The sequence below is a fragment of the Corylus avellana genome, chromosome ca2 (genome assembly GCF_901000735.1).
Source record: "Corylus avellana chromosome ca2, CavTom2PMs-1.0".
Taxonomy (NCBI): Eukaryota; Viridiplantae; Streptophyta; class Magnoliopsida; order Fagales; family Betulaceae; genus Corylus; species Corylus avellana.
Window position 1 is genome coordinate 30,451,771 of NC_081542.1, and position 16,752 is coordinate 30,468,522.

The 16,752-nt window shown below is 34.7% G+C and overlaps 3 protein-coding genes across 3 annotated transcripts; 1 reads left to right on the forward strand and 2 right to left on the reverse strand.

Moving 5' to 3' along the window:
* Positions 1–1,211: 1,211 nt before the first annotated feature.
* LOC132169563 (uncharacterized) lies at positions 1,212–3,323 on the reverse strand. The gene has a single exon (XM_059580583.1). The coding sequence runs from the start codon at positions 3,321–3,323 to the stop codon at positions 1,212–1,214; it is 2,112 nt and encodes a 703-aa protein (XP_059436566.1).
* A 2,843-nt stretch (positions 3,324–6,166) lies between these two features.
* On the reverse strand, positions 6,167–8,260 carry LOC132169564 (uncharacterized). The gene has a single exon (XM_059580584.1). It carries the CDS (start codon positions 8,258–8,260, stop codon positions 6,167–6,169), a length of 2,094 nt encoding a protein of 697 aa, XP_059436567.1.
* A 6,970-nt stretch (positions 8,261–15,230) lies between these two features.
* LOC132172289 (uncharacterized) lies at positions 15,231–16,723 on the forward strand. Its single transcript, XM_059583762.1, has 2 exons — positions 15,231–15,354; positions 16,488–16,723. The coding sequence occupies exons 1-2, from the start codon at positions 15,265–15,267 to the stop codon at positions 16,704–16,706; spliced, it is 309 nt and encodes a 102-aa protein (XP_059439745.1). The 5' UTR covers positions 15,231–15,264; the 3' UTR covers positions 16,707–16,723.
* Positions 16,724–16,752: the final 29 nt, after the last annotated feature.

Sequence of the window (16,752 nt, forward strand, 5' to 3'; positions counted from 1 at the left end):
CTCTCCTGTCTCAATCTCATCCCTTCTCTGCAGTCTGCACGGCACCTCTAGAGGAAGAAGAAAAATAGAAGGTGAAGAGAAAAAATTGAGAAGCAGCAGATCGAAGAAAGCAGAAGAAGAAGAAGAAGAAGAAAAAGAAAAGGAGAAGAGAAGCAGCAAAAAAAAAAAAACAAAAAAAAAGGAGAAGAAGAAGAAGAAGAGAAGATAAGAAGATTTTTTTGGTTTTTGTTTTTTCAGATTGATTTTTTGATTTGGGTTTTTGATTTCTTGATTTGGGTTTTTAATTTTTTGAAAATTTTTTTGGTTTGGGTTTGGGTTTTTGAAAATGGAGATCAAAAAGAAGAGGGAGAGAGTGAGAAAATGGAGAAGAGGGAGAGAGTGAGAAAATGGAGAAAAGGGAGAGCCGGAGAAAAGAAGAGAGAGAGAGAAAGAGAAAATTGAGAAAAGAAGAGAGGGAGTGGCCATGGTGCAAATCTGCACCATGGTGCAAAGAAAAACATTTCTATGCACGGCAATTCCCTTAAAAAATAATAATAATAATTTAATTAAAAATTAATTTAAATTAATAAATTTTTTAATTGAAAAAAAAATTCTAAAAAATATTTTAAAAAAGAAAAATTAATTTTAAATTTTCTGACGTGGCGACATTTACCACATCAGAAAATTTTTCTGACGTATGAGACAGTAGAACGTCAGAAAATTCTGACATTCTACCCACTGGCACGTCAGAAAAAAATTGTACTGACACCTATGCTTCTAACAATCAACGCGCATCAGAAATGACACGTTCTAACGTATCGGACACCATAAAACGTCAGAAATTTTCAGTCAAGAAAAAATTATTTTTTTTGTAGTGCTATGTAGCTCATTGAAATCCACTTGTTTTCTTTTTGTTTTGTTGTTCTCATTTAAAAAAAAAAAAAAAAAGAAGTGAAAGAACAAAGAAATTGTAAGAGATGAACACTTGAAAATGCTAATTAAGTAGCATTTATTTATCATTTATTTTTTGTGCTATTATTTTCTAACATGTTTTGAAAAAGAAAATTTAAAATTATATTTAAAAAAAAAAAAAAAAAAAGCCTTACATTATAGGCTACCCTCCTCTGCCCATCATCCATTTTTTTTTTTCTTTAAAAAAAAAAAAAAAAAAAAAAAAAAAAAGAAAAGGAAAAAAGGTACATATAAAGAAGCCAACGATCAGATGGACCATTTTATTTACCCACAATCAGTTTTGCTCTTGGTTGGCCTCCCTTATTTATTTGGTACTGATCGCCTGTGCCAAAATGAGCCATTAATAACCATACAAATGTGATAAGCTCTCCTCCTTTGCTTAGTTGAGCAGCATGAGTATTGGCCCTGCAATGGCTTGCAGCATAAGACAACAATTCCACCCACACTTCACTCATTAGCTTCCATTTCTTATCCGCCTCCAAATTTCTTAGCTCTTTGGCGAGAATACATGCATCAAACAGCACAGATTTGCTTCTGTCTCCATTCACAGCAACGGGTTCCACATCAGTATCTACTTCAAGGATTTTAGCACAAGCCTGTTCTTGGTTTTCTCCTATGTTGACCTTACGTTGGAAGAAGTGTTTGGCCTCAGTACAGGTATCGTGGAATCTTTTTAGGCCAATTCCTGCTACAGCAGACATCATCGTAGGCCGCATAACTAGAAGATATAACATATAATCCGACAGGGTCTTACAAATGTCACGTTGAGTAGTGTTGGCATCTTCATTCGAACTCTCCGTATGATACAAGATTTCTGTAGCAATATGCCATAATATAAGGCTCTGATCGTACTCAACGTCCACAATATAACGCAACAACTTTGTGTTTCCGGCTTTCTGTAGAGCCGATTCTCCTCGTACTGAACATATCCTCTTCGCAGTCTCAGGATCATCTGCGGGACTGGATTTCATTTTCAGCTCATCAAAGATGAAATCCCACAGCCCTTCTGTAAATGTTTTCCGGGAAACGTATTTCATATCATAGATATCCTTAAGGCCCAAATATTCATCAATCACATAAATGAAATAATTCTTTTCATGATGACGTTCTTCCAGGCAATAATCTATCAAGCTGTATTGATGCAGAGATTCAGACCACCTCCGGAGTAGGCTTCGTCTAGCGCAATCCATGACACTTGTTGATTTTGTATCTGTCCAATTTATCCTCTTGAGATTGAGAAATTTTTGGAGGAGCGGGCAGAACAATTTCTTTATAGCTGCAATGCAATTATACCTCGACGGCTTCCTGATGGAAGCAGCAGTCCAATCTGAGAAAACCAGAGTAAAGAGAGCAATTGTATCCAAGCCTATGGCACCAAAGAGCAAGGTATAGGTAATTCCAACATCAATCCTGCGAAAAACTTTCTTATCTAAACAATAGAAGGTTGAAAAGGCAGCCATAACCGCCAACCAGGATATAAACCGAACAATGTATCCAACCATTGAATGCACCACGGCAACCTTTGTATAGAGAGTTTCATAGATGAAGTTGAGTTCAATTGCAAGCACTTTAAAGGCATCTCGCGGATGTATCCGACGGAAAAACGGTCGGCTGTCATCGCTCTCGCGGAAACTAAAGATGAGATCCACGATGAGACCGTCGAAGATTTTGAAGAAGGAATAAGCATGTTCCACCGCCGCAACATCAACCAGCATGCCTTCATCGACATCATCATCATCATTATAATGTCCTGTATCTGAATATATATTAGGTTCTGGTATCAACTCTATCTGAACTGGGAGATTGGCCCCCTTCATCGAAGTGTATTCCTCCATGAGCTTTGCATAGCAAGGCGCTGGGATAGGTTCTTTAAGCATGGATTCTCGGAATCTATTAAGGTTCGCAAGAAACAAAGCACGCGTTCGCTCACCATATTTGATGGTTCCAGCGACAAACAGAAGAACAGTAGGGACCCATAATCTGTTTCTCGGAAAGGATTGGCCGAACACAATAATGGCTGCAGCAACCTGGCTTAGGAGCCCCACCAAGTGCCTTTGCCAGAGGGCATTATCCTCCAGAGCAAAAGCAGTAATGGTATCTGGACCACCAAGGTGTAACAAAAGAAAGGGAGCCCAAAAAGCCAGAATGTCAGCATCATCATCATGTTTCTGTGAAAATTTTTGACTGTTGGAAATAAGTCCCACTCCAAAGTTAGCAGCCCAATCAGCCCCCAAGTAAGCTACCCAAAGCAGAAAGATTATGAACGCATTATTTGTTCGCTTTCTGAATGGTGCAAACAGAATCAGAATAGTTTGTATTGAAAGACTTAACAGAACGAAACCCTGAATGTTCCATTCATTATATAACTTCATGATTCCGGTAAAGAAGGATTTAGACATATTGTTCCTTTGGTTGCTTAATTTTCCTTCTCCTTTCTTTCTTTCATCTGTTGAACAGATCGATCAACTTTTAAGTGTTAGTTTTTAAGTTGCTAAAACAAAAGCAGGAGCTATTTTGAGTGAAAATTAAGTCGAGTCGATTTATATATAGTTATCTATGATAGTTAAAACATGATTACTCAATATAATAGTTGGTAAGAATTGACTGCATAATATAATGGTTCTATTATGGACAACAAAGTTTGTCAGCCTATTCTGATTTACTTTTGTCCTCGGGAATCTTTTCGGCATAAAGCCTACCACCCTCACATGCAGGAACTGGGTCTTCGACGACTGCTTCCGCGGCGGCCCGTCAAGCTACAGGCCCAAAACCTTCGACCCGTGTATATAAGAATAATTGCATCCACATATATAAATACTAAATAAATTATAAAATTGACAACAACGGTGAAAACAAACTTCATGGACAAACTATAAACACATGGTTGCATAAATACATTGATGGTAAGTGCATGCCAGTAGCCCTTAGCTGAACAAGAAATATTGAAGTAGATGGTGATAATTAATCATCACAAAGAACCTAGCTAGACAGCTAAAGGGTAAGATCAAAGACAAACAGTGGATTAGACTAATTTGTGGCATATTTTTTTCAACCAAAAAATTAATCTCCGCACACCAAATGCTATGGGGAGCACATCAGTGGCAGAGCTAGAATCATGTAATTAATTATTATAAAATAATGTAGTATATTTTAATATGGTTTATCCAAAACCCAGAATGAATATTTTTTTTTTAGACATTTAAAAAAAAAAGTATTGAATGCCCGCCTATTAATTACTTCCAAAACTTAACTATTTGTCAATAATATGTAATTATTTTAAAATTATTCTGTTTTCATAATAACATGTTTATATATCATTTTTAATTTCCTTAAAAATAAGAGTAAATTTGTTTCCACTCAAATTAGCAATAATTTCATTATGTGCTAATAATTTCAACTCCAAAAAAGACTAAACTAACATCTATTTTCTCTAATTTATGTTTTGCTATGGAATTTTTTAGTCTTTCAATTTTCGGAGAGAAAAATGATATGTGATTCACATAAAATAGCCAAACTGTGTTAATAATAATCAAAATCTAAAAATAGAGATATAGTCTAACTATTCCAAAGTCACATGTCAAGATTTGTGTAGGATGTCTTATTGTCTTTCATGACTTTGTACTTTCCTGCCTTCCTTTTATGTTTCCAAGGATAATTTTAAATGCCTTTCTTCTCTCAATTATCAATATGTTTCCAAGGATAATATTAGGTCCTACAGTTAGAAAAGTTGATGGATGAATGAGGCCAGCCAAATGGGTGGCTAAACCACTCTCATGGCTATTTGAGGTGGTTCAGCCACTCCTTCAAATTTTTTTATTTTTTTCATTTGGAGGTAGTTGGACCACCTCTCAAACATGCTTAGAGGAGGAGGTCGAACAACCTCTAAGGCTATAGGGGTGATTCGCTCATCACTATTTAGTAAATTAACAAATTCAATCACCTTTTGTGAAAAATCAGTAAGCTATTTGTCAAAATCCTAAATCGCAAGGACAAATATTGCATTTATCTGGGGCTTATAAATTAAAGCACACACCCCTTCGATGATCTTGGGACTGTTTGACCAAAACAAAATTTGTTTTGATACAAAACCATGCGTTGACCCTTGCAAAGGCTTGTCAAATTGAAAACTACGGCCTACAACTCAAAATCCTAATGGAGAGAAATTAGTTATAAACCAATTTAATAGATTGTCAAGTACTGTGAGAAGCATATATATATTTTTATTAAAAAAAACTTGTGATAAGCACATATTATAAATAAAAAATAATAATAATAAAAAATAAAAAAAAAAATAATAAAAAAAAAACCATATATTTCTCATATGTTAAGAAACACTGGACAATTTATTAGACTAATTTGTAGTTTGTCCAAACAAATAGAAAACTGAATCCTGGCTAGTTTGGAAACATTGACGAATCCCAGTGTTGTCACAGAAAGTGACTTTGAAAGTACTCTTTAATAGAAAATCTTATTGACCAAAACTAAAATCAACATAAAGAAATGAAACCCTACCAAAGAAGCTTTTCACGACCTGCTCAAGTTTCTTATATTTAATTTGAGATAGTTAAAAAGGAAAAACCACATACCTTTTCCGTGTTGCTGAGAAAACTAATGCAAAGAATAGGAAAGTGAACTTTGAATCAATCCCAATTTAATTTGAAGTTTGAGAAAGTTGTTTATCTCAACTTGGAGTTGCATGCTCAGTCATACTTATATAGGCCCAGAGCATCGACAGTACTAGCTATAGAAGGTCCCAAAGTTCTCTTTATTTCCTACCTTGATAATTCTTCTAGAAGCAAATGGAGCACTGTGAGCAAAAAAGAACATGCAGAAAAGAAAAAATAAAAAATGAAAAAAGTATTATCTCATGACTAATAAATTGTTCGTCTTTACAAAGCTATATTCTACCCAAGGAATCATGGGATTTATAAAAGTTTTGGTCCAAAATAATTGGGTCTTTGGTTCAAATTTGACAATTTTTCTACAAACTGAGTTCTAGGAAGGTCATCCAACCTAGTATATAAAAATGATATGTGTCCTAACATGCTATTTAAAAAGCATGTGTTTCTCATATGAAAAGTAACCCATGTCATTTTTATAAGCTAGGTTTGAAGAAGTTTTAACCCAGTTCGAGAAAAAAAAAAAAAAAAAAAAAAACTCTGTCGGTTTAAAACTAGGTGTCATTTACATTAAGTTAACTAAAATGAATTGCCGTCTAAAATTTAGATAGAGCTCCCTTATTTATTTGGTACTGATCGCCTGTGCCAAAATGAGCCATTAATAACCATACAAATGTGATAAGCTCTCCTCCTTTGCTTAGTTGAGCAGCATGAGTATTGGCCCTGCAATGGCTTGCAGCATAAGACAACAATTCCACCCACACTTCACTCATTAGCTTCCATTTCTTATCCGCCTCCAAATTTCTTAGCTCTTTGGCGAGAATACATGCATCAAACAGCACAGATTTGCTTCTGTCTCCATTCACAGCAACGGGTTCCACATCAGTATCTACTTCAAGGATTTTAGCACAAGCCTGTTCTTGGTTTTCTCCTATGTTGACCTTACGTTGGAAGAAGTGTTTGGCCTCAGTACAGGTATCGTGGAATCTTTTTAGGCCAATTCCTGCTACAGCAGACATCATCGTAGGCCGCATAACTAGAAGATATAACATATAATCCGACAGGGTCTTACAAATGTCACGTTGAGTAGTGTTGGCATCTTCATTCGAACTCTCCGTATGATACAAGATTTCTGTAGCAATATGCCATAATATAAGGCTCTGATCGTACTCAACGTCCACAATATAACGCAACAACTTTGTGTTTCCGGCTTTCTGTAGAGCCGATTCTCCTCGTACTGAACATATCCTCTTCGCAGTCTCAGGATCATCTGCGGGACTGGATTTCATTTTCAGCTCATCAAAGATGAAATCCCACAGCCCTTCTGTAAATGTTTTCCGGGAAACGTATTTCATATCATAGATATCCTTAAGGCCCAAATATTCATCAATCACATAAATGAAATAATTCTTTTCATGATGACGTTCTTCCAGGCAATAATCTATCAAGCTGTATTGATGCAGAGATTCAGACCACCTCCGGAGTAGGCTTCGTCTAGCGCAATCCATGACACTTGTTGATTTTGTATCTGTCCAATTTATCCTCTTGAGATTGAGAAATTTTTGGAGGAGCGGGCAGAACAATTTCTTTATAGCTGCAATGCAATTATACCTCGACGGCTTCCTGATGGAAGCAGCAGTCCAATCTGAGAAAACCAGAGTAAAGAGAGCAATTGTATCCAAGCCTATGGCACCAAAGAGCAAGGTATAGGTAATTCCAACATCAATCCTGCGAAAAACTTTCTTATCTAAACAATAGAAGGTTGAAAAGGCAGCCATAACCGCCAACCAGGATATAAACCGAACAATGTATCCAACCATTGAATGCACCACGGCAACCTTTGTATAGAGAGTTTCATAGATGAAGTTGAGTTCAATTGCAAGCACTTTAAAGGCATCTCGCGGATGTATCCGACGGAAAAACGGTCGGCTGTCATCGCTCTCGCGGAAACTAAAGATGAGATCCACGATGAGACCGTCGAAGATTTTGAAGAAGGAATAAGCATGTTCCACCGCCGCAACATCAACCAGCATGCCTTCATCGACATCATCATCATCATTATAATGTCCTGTATCTGAATATATATTAGGTTCTGGTATCAACTCTATCTGAACTGGGAGATTGGCCCCCTTCATCGAAGTGTATTCCTCCATGAGCTTTGCATAGCAAGGCGCTGGGATAGGTTCTTTAAGCATGGATTCTCGGAATCTATTAAGGTTCGCAAGAAACAAAGCACGCGTTCGCTCACCATATTTGATGGTTCCAGCGACAAACAGAAGAACAGTAGGGACCCATAATCTGTTTCTCGGAAAGGATTGGCCGAACACAATAATGGCTGCAGCAACCTGGCTTAGGAGCCCCACCAAGTGCCTTTGCCAGAGGGCATTATCCTCCAGAGCAAAAGCAGTAATGGTATCTGGACCACCAAGGTGTAACAAAAGAAAGGGAGCCCAAAAAGTCAGAATGTCAGCATCATCATCATGTTTCTGTGAAAATTTTTGACTGTTGGAAATAAGTCCCACTCCAAAGTTAGCAGCCCAATCAGCCCCCAAGTAAGCTACCCAAAGCAGAAAGATTATGAACGCATTATTTGTTCGCTTTCTGAATGGTGCAAACAGAATCAGAATAGTTTGTATTGAAAGACTTAACAGAACGAAACCCTGAATGTTCCATTCATTATATAACTTCATGATTCCGGTAAAGAAGGATTTAGACATATTGTTCCTTTGGTTGCTTAATTTTCCTTCTCCTTTCTTTCTTTCATCTGTTGAACAGATCGATCAACTTTTAAGTGTTAGTTTTTAAGTTGCTAAAACAAAAGCAGGAGCTATTTTGAGTGAAAATTAAGTCGAGTCGATTTATATATAGTTATCTATGATAGTTAAAACATGATTACTCAATATAATAGTTGGTAAGAATTGACTGCATAATATAATGGTTCTATTATGGACAACAAAGTTTGTCAGCCTATTCTGATTTACTTTTGTCCTCGGGAATCTTTTCGGCATAAAGCCTACCACCCTCACATGCAGGAACTGGGTCTTCGACGACTGCTTCCGCGGCGGCCCGTCAAGCTACAGGCCCAAAACCTTCGACCCGTGTATATAAGAATAATTGCATCCACATATATAAATACTAAATAAATTATAAAATTGACAACAACGGTGAAAACAAACTTCATGGACAAACTATAAACACATGGTTGCATAAATACATTGATGGTAAGTGCATGCCAGTAGCCCTTAGCTGAACAAGAAATATTGAAGTAGATGGTGATAATTAATCATCACAAAGAACCTAGCTAGACAGCTAAAGGGTAAGATCAAAGACAAACAGTGGATTAGACTAATTTGTGGCATATTTTTTTCAACCAAAAAATTAATCTCCGCACACCAAATGCTATGGGGAGCACATCAGTGGCAGAGCTAGAATCATGTAATTAATTATTATAAAATAATGTAGTATATTTTAATATGGTTTATCCAAAACCCAGAATGAATATTTTTTTTTTAGACATTTAAAAAAAAAAGTATTGAATGCCCGCCTATTAATTACTTCCAAAACTTAACTATTTGTCAATAATATGTAATTATTTTAAAATTATTCTGTTTTCATAATAACATGTTTATATATCATTTTTAATTTCCTTAAAAATAAGAGTAAATTTGTTTCCACTCAAATTAGCAATAATTTCATTATGTGCTAATAATTTCAACTCCAAAAAAGACTAAACTAACATCTATTTTCTCTAATTTATGTTTTGCTATGGAATTTTTTAGTCTTTCAATTTTCGGAGAGAAAAATGATATGTGATTCACATAAAATAGCCAAACTGTGTTAATAATAATCAAAATCTAAAAATAGAGATATAGTCTAACTATTCCAAAGTCACATGTCAAGATTTGTGTAGGATGTCTTATTGTCTTTCATGACTTTGTACTTTCCTGCCTTCCTTTTATGTTTCCAAGGATAATTTTAAATGCCTTTCTTCTCTCAATTATCAATATGTTTCCAAGGATAATATTAGGTCCTACAGTTAGAAAAGTTGATGGATGAATGAGGCCAGCCAAATGGGTGGCTAAACCACTCTCATGGCTATTTGAGGTGGTTCAGCCACTCCTTCAAATTTTTTTATTTTTTTCATTTGGAGGTAGTTGGACCACCCCTCAAACATGCTTAGAGGAGGAGGTCGAACAACCTCTAAGGCTATAGGGGTGATTCGCTCATCACTATTTAGTAAATTAACAAATTCAATCACCTTTTGTGAAAAATCAGTAAGCTATTTGTCAAAATCCTAAATCGCAAGGACAAATATTGCATTTATCTGGGGCTTATAAATTAAAGCACACACCCCTTCGATGATCTTGGGACTGTTTGACCAAAACAAAATTTGTTTTGATACAAAACCATGCGTTGACCCTTGCAAAGGCTTGTCAAATTGAAAACTACGGCCTACAACTCAAAATCCTAATGGAGAGAAATTAGTTATAAACCAATTTAATAGATTGTCAAGTACTGTGAGAAGCATATATATATTTTTATTAAAAAAAACTTGTGATAAGCACATATTATAAATAAAAAATAATAATAATAAAAAATAAAAAAAAAAATAATAAAAAAAAAACCATATATTTCTCATATGTTAAGAAACACTGGACAATTTATTAGACTAATTTGTAGTTTGTCCAAACAAATAGAAAACTGAATCCTGGCTAGTTTGGAAACATTGACGAATCCCAGTGTTGTCACAGAAAGTGACTTTGAAAGTACTCTTTAATAGAAAATCTTATTGACCAAAACTAAAATCAACATAAAGAAATGAAACCCTACCAAAGAAGCTTTTCACGACCTGCTCAAGTTTCTTATATTTAATTTGAGATAGTTAAAAAGGAAAAACCACATACCTTTTCCGTGTTGCTGAGAAAACTAATGCAAAGAATAGGAAAGTGAACTTTGAATCAATCCCAATTTAATTTGAAGTTTGAGAAAGTTGTTTATCTCAACTTGGAGTTGCATGCTCAGTCATACTTATATAGGCCCAGAGCATCGACAGTACTAGCTATAGAAGGTCCCAAAGTTCTCTTTATTTCCTACCTTGATAATTCTTCTAGAAGCAAATGGAGCACTGTGCGCAAAAAAGAACATGCAGAAAAGAAAAAATAAAAAATGAAAAAAGTATTATCTCATGACTAATAAATTGTTCGTCTTTACAAAGCTATATTCTACCCAAGGAATCATGGGATTTATAAAAGTTTTGGTCCAAAATAATTGGGTCTTTGGTTCAAATTTGACAATTTTTCTCCAAACTGAGTTCTAGGAAGGTCATCCAACCTAGTATATAAAAATGATATGTGTCCTAACATGCTATTTAAAAAGCATGTGTTTCTCATATGAAAAGTAACCCATGTCATTTTTATAAGCTAGGTTTGAAGAAGTTTTAACCCAGTTCGAGAAAAAAAAAAAAAAAAAAAAAAAACTCTGTCGGTTTAAAACTAGGTGTCATTTACATTAAGTTAACTAAAATGAATTGCCGTCTAAAATTTAGATAGAACTTCCTTAAAAACCCCGCATCCAATTGGATTAAAACCTGGAGAGGCACTATAGCTCAATTTAAAACTTTTTTACTTGAAAAAATTCTCTCTCTTTCTCTTAATTAAGTAACATATACATATATAAACATGAGAATGCTCCTAATATTCAATGGTATCGGGGACAGATTTGAAGCACAAGTGATATAAATTAATTAAGCTTTGGAATATGATTTTTACTTTTTTGGAATATGAATATCTGATGTGCTTCTTGTAATTAAGGTGACCTTTATACTATATCAAGTGAAATTGTAGGACCCTCCTTACCACTGTGATGTAGAAGGGTGATACATTAAAGAGAAAGAATAAAGAGAAGATCGAATTCCCAAATTACATGACCCACATGATCCACCTCCAGTCCTTATTCCATCCTCTCAATTTTTAAAATTATTATTGAATTTGTGGACCTATGTCACTACAAGAAGCTGACTCATCAGGGGCGACTTATTAGGGGCGACTTTATAGTCGCCCCTAATACTCAACTATTAGGGGCGACTTTTGAAAGTCACCCCTAATAGTTATGTATTAGCGTCCACATCCAAGTGGACGCTAATAGTCGACCCAAAAGATGAATAATAGCGTCCACTCTAGGGTGGACGCTAATAACTCGACCCTAATATACTCGTGGGAAATATTCAAAAGGCGGGGAAAAGATCATTAGCGTCGACTTTTAAAGTCGACGCTAATGCCTAAGTATTAGGGTCGACAAAGTCGACCCTAAAGAGTGTGTGGAGGAATTAAAAAATAAAAAATAAAAAAATCATTTTATTTACCAATAGCGTCCACTCTAGTGGACGCTGAAGAGTGACCATTAGGGTCGACTTGAGAGTCGACCCTAAAGAGTGTGTGGAGGAATTAAAAAATAAAAAATAAAAAAATCATTTTATTTTAATACGTCACTCTAGTGGTGCGAAGAAAGCTCGACCATTAAATTCCGACTTGAGGATGGAAACCCTAATGGCTAAAATATTAGGGCAGACAAAATTAGACCTAAAGAGAATAATATTGGAGGAATTAAAAAAAAAATTAAAAAAACCTAATATTCATAACCAATAGCGTCCACTTTTAGTGGACGCTAAAGAGTTATCATTAGGGTCGACTTAAGTATTAGGGTCGACAAAGTCGACCCTAAAGAGTGTGTGAAGGAATTAAAAAAAAATAAAAAAAATAATTTTATTTACCAATAGCGTCCACTAAAAGTGGACGCTAAAGAGTTATCATTAGGGTCGACTCTCAAGTCGACCCTAATGCTTAAGTATTAGGGTCGACAAAGTCGACCCTAAAGAGTGTGCAGGAATTAAAAAAAAATTAAAAAATAAATACATTTCACCACCAATAGCGTCCACTAAAAGTGGACGCTAAAGAGTTATCATTAGGGTCGACTCTCAAGTCGACCCTAATGGTTAAGTATTAGGGTCGACAAAGTCGACCCTAAAGAGTGTGCAGGAATTAAAAAAAAAAATTAAAAAATAAATACATTTCACCACCAATAGCGTCTACTAAAAGTGGACGCTAAAGAGTTATCATTAGGGTCGACTCTCAAGTCGACCCTAATGCTTAAGTATTAGGGTCGACAAAGTCGACCCTAAAGAGTGTGGGGAGGAATTAAAAAAAATTAAAAAAACCTAATATTCATAACCAATAGCGTCCACTAGAAGTGGACGCTAAAGAGGTATCATTAGGGTCGACTCTCAAGTCGACCCTAATGCTTAAGTATTAGGGTCGACAAAGTCGACCCTAAAGAGTGTGCAGGAATTAAAATTTTTTTTTTAAAAAAATACATTTAACCACCAATAGCGTCCACTAAGAGTGGACGCTGAAGAGTGATCATTAGGGTCGACTCTAGAGTCGACCCTAATGCTTAAGTATTAGGATCGACTTTGTCGACCCTAAAGAGTATGCAGGAAAATTAAAAAAAAAAAAAAAAATTTGATGCCCAATAGCATCCACTAAAATTTTGTATATATCACTACATTGTTTAAAATTTTCAAATAAAGTGACACAATATGCACCGTTAAATATAACGAAATAAAATTTTAACCGTAAAAATAAAGGTCTCCCTTTCACTTAATATTCCATATGTACAGTTGTTTCAATATATATATATATATATACGTTTTTTTTTTTTAAAAAAAAAAGGAAAAATTCTTCTATTTCAATTCCATCCTCCTAAAGAAAGATTTTAATTTGTATTAGTTATAAAATGTTATTTCCCAAAAATTTACCTCCGATAATATGTCATTATTTATTTTATATAAATTATCAGATATTTGATCGATCGTGATAGGATCAAATGATTGATCAAATGATTGACCAAACTTCAAACAAATTAAAGGTTCGTTCAAACATCCGTTTGGTTCTAGTGCATTTGTTCGATCGATCATGATAGAATGAATGATCGATCAAACTTGAAACAATTGAAATTGAAGGATTGATTGAATATTTGATCAATCATAATGAATTAGTTCGATTGATTGTGATAAGATCAAATGATTGAAACAATTGAAATTGAAATTGAATTAATTCGATTGATCGTGATAGGATTAAATGATCGATCAAACATCCGATCAATCCCAATGAATTAGTTCGATTGATCGTGATAAGATCAAATGTTTGATCGAACATCCGATCGATCCTAGTGAATTAGTTCGATTGATTGTGATAAGATCAAATGATCGATCATAGTGAATTAGTTCGATTGATTGTGATAGGATCAAACATCTGATAAAAAATCCGATCGATCCAAGTGAATTAGTTCGATTGATCGTGATAGAATCAAATGATCAATCAAATGTTCAATCGAAAATCCGATCGATCAAACATCTAATCGATCCTAGTGAATTAGTTTGATTGATCGTGATAAGATCAAACATCTAATCGAAAATTCAATCGATCCTAGTGAATTAGTTCGATTGATCGTAATAGAATCAATTGATCGATCAAACATCCGATTGATCCTAATGAATTAGTTAGATTGATCATGATAAGATCAATTGATCGATCAAACTGAATACAATTGAAGGTTCAATCGAACATTCAATTGAACTATAAGCTTTTTATATTATCTTAGTGCATTAGTTATATTATCTTTGGATTTTGTATTGATCTTATAATTAATTATAAGATAAATATCAACTTAATGATCTTTATTATAAAAATTTATTAAACGGAAATTATTAGTTAATATTATAATAATAAAAATATATTACAGGAGAAAATAAAGAAAAACAAAAATAAATAAAATAAATAAAAATTAAAAAATTATAAGTATAATTTTTTTTTAAAAAAAATAAATAAATTTGAGGCTCATTAGGGGCGACTAAGTCGCCCCTATTGAGTGCGAAAAATAAGCGCCATCCAGTGGCGGGTATCTGAAATTTTCGGATGAAAAATTTCATAAACCGCGTCTTTTTTTTCCCCAAACCTTCAAAACACCAGAATCCTCCCTAACACCCCTCTCACTCACCTCCCTCATCACTCTCACTCTCAATCTCTCTACCGCTGCTCTCCCAAACTTTAACCGACGAAAGCTTTCATACAAGGCTTTGCTGAGAAGCTGAAAGAGGGAGAGAGAGAGAGAGGGAGAGAGAAAGAAAGAGAGAGGGTGGATCGTTCGGGGAAGCTAGAGAAGAAAAAGAAAAAGAAGGGGAGAAAAATCCTCGAGGTAACCTCTTTAAACTTTAAATTTTTGCAATTTTTGTGTTAATTTTTGGGTTTTGTTTGATGTGTTTGTATCCATTGCGAATTTGGGGTTGGATTAGTGACTGTATTCTTTCGATTTTTTGGTAGTGCGGTTTCAGTTTACTCTCGGTTTGATTGCCGAGAAAGTGGAGGGAAAGATAAATGCTATTTGGGTATTTTGGTGTTTGATGTTTCTGGTTCTGAAAGATGGAAAATTTGTTATTGATTAAAGGATTAATGGTTCATTAACAGACAACCTGGTTGTTTTATTTATTATTATTATTATTTTGGTTTTTATTTGATGTGTTTGTTTCTGATGTGGTTTAGGGTTAGATTAGTGACTTTATTTTGTCAAGAGTTTGCAACTCAGTGTGGGTTACTCTCTGTTTGGTTTCTGAGAAAGTGGTTGATTTCTGTTGGCAACAATGGCTGTTTCCGTGAGATTAATGGGTCTGATAGTAGCATTTTGTGGTGCAGTTTCCTTCATATTTGGAGTTGTTGCTGAGAACAAGAAGGTAAAATATAGATGATGTTATAGAAGAATTCATTAATGTCAATTTAGCAACCTTGGACAAAAAATTTGAAGCCCAGATTCCAGAATAATCTTCTTTCTTGAAAATAGATGCCTATTTCGTTTCTTTTATATAATTATTTGGAGTTTAATTAGTGAAAATTTATTACAGTTCAATATAAGTATGAAGAAAGATTTGTATCATTGTTTTGATATATATATATAATTCAACTAAAGTCAGTAGATATTAGTGGGATTCATTAATATTGTTGAATTTCTGAGGGATATAAAAGAATTTTGGAGACTTCGGGGTTCATGGCCTTCCTGGCCTCCACGCCACTGGGTATGATGGATAATCTGGTGTTTCTCTTGAAATTATTAGTTTCATTCAAGTGCTTGAGTTGCATCAAAGTTATTGAGCCTTTATACTGTATATAAGCATATAATGCCTGCAGAAATCGCCAAATTATCCACTAGCATTTCCACTTGAATTAATTTGTTTCAATTTCCTTAGACACCAGGTTTGCATGCTTAGGAACCATGGATGGTAAAATAATTATGGAAATAATAACTGTGTATGAGTTTCAAGAAAAATTTGATGGGAACTCATAATTCTGAACCTCATTTAGCTGAATGAAGGATATTTATTACTGTCCAAGCAAGTGTCTTACATGGTTTGACACGAGTGTTGTAAACTACGAGTGTCAGTGATGCAGTCAGAGAGCAATGATAGATTTGTCTCCCTGTAACTGCCATAATTTTCAATAAAATTGATGTATCATCTTTCTAATGGTCATATTTTGCTGTCTGTGTCTTTGTTCAAGCATATAGCTGGAGGCAAGATTTGCTTTTTACTTCCCTGTATCAAAATTCAAGTTTCAATAGTTCCTACTTTGTAGCCCCATATGCCCTCTTTATAAATTTATTTCAATTTATTTTGTTACTCAGAGAAATGCTTTAAATTACATTTTATAGGAGTCCAAGAAGTGGAGCACAACTTGCTCTGACCTTTAATTACTTATTTTTATGCTTTGAATGATTTGTCCATTGAAGTTAAATATTCTCCATTCTTTTAATGGTTATATTGTTTCTTGGTTGCTGTCTGAGTGTTCGTCTTGTTCTCTCTGATCTCTGCAGCCAGCAGCTGGAACTCCAATAACAGGGAAAGGTGTTGTTATCTGCAAGTACCCCTCTGATCCAACTGTCGTTTTGGGGTATTTGTCTGTAGCATTTCTCATTGCTACTACTGTGGCTGGGTTTTTGTCTCTGTTTTACCCTTACAAAGGAAAATCTGTTCCACAAAGTGCCTTATTTAGAAGCGCCAGTTTTGTTGTTTTCTTCAACATTGCTATGTAAGCATTCTGTTCTCAGTTCTCACTCTCCCATATTTTTTGATATTCTT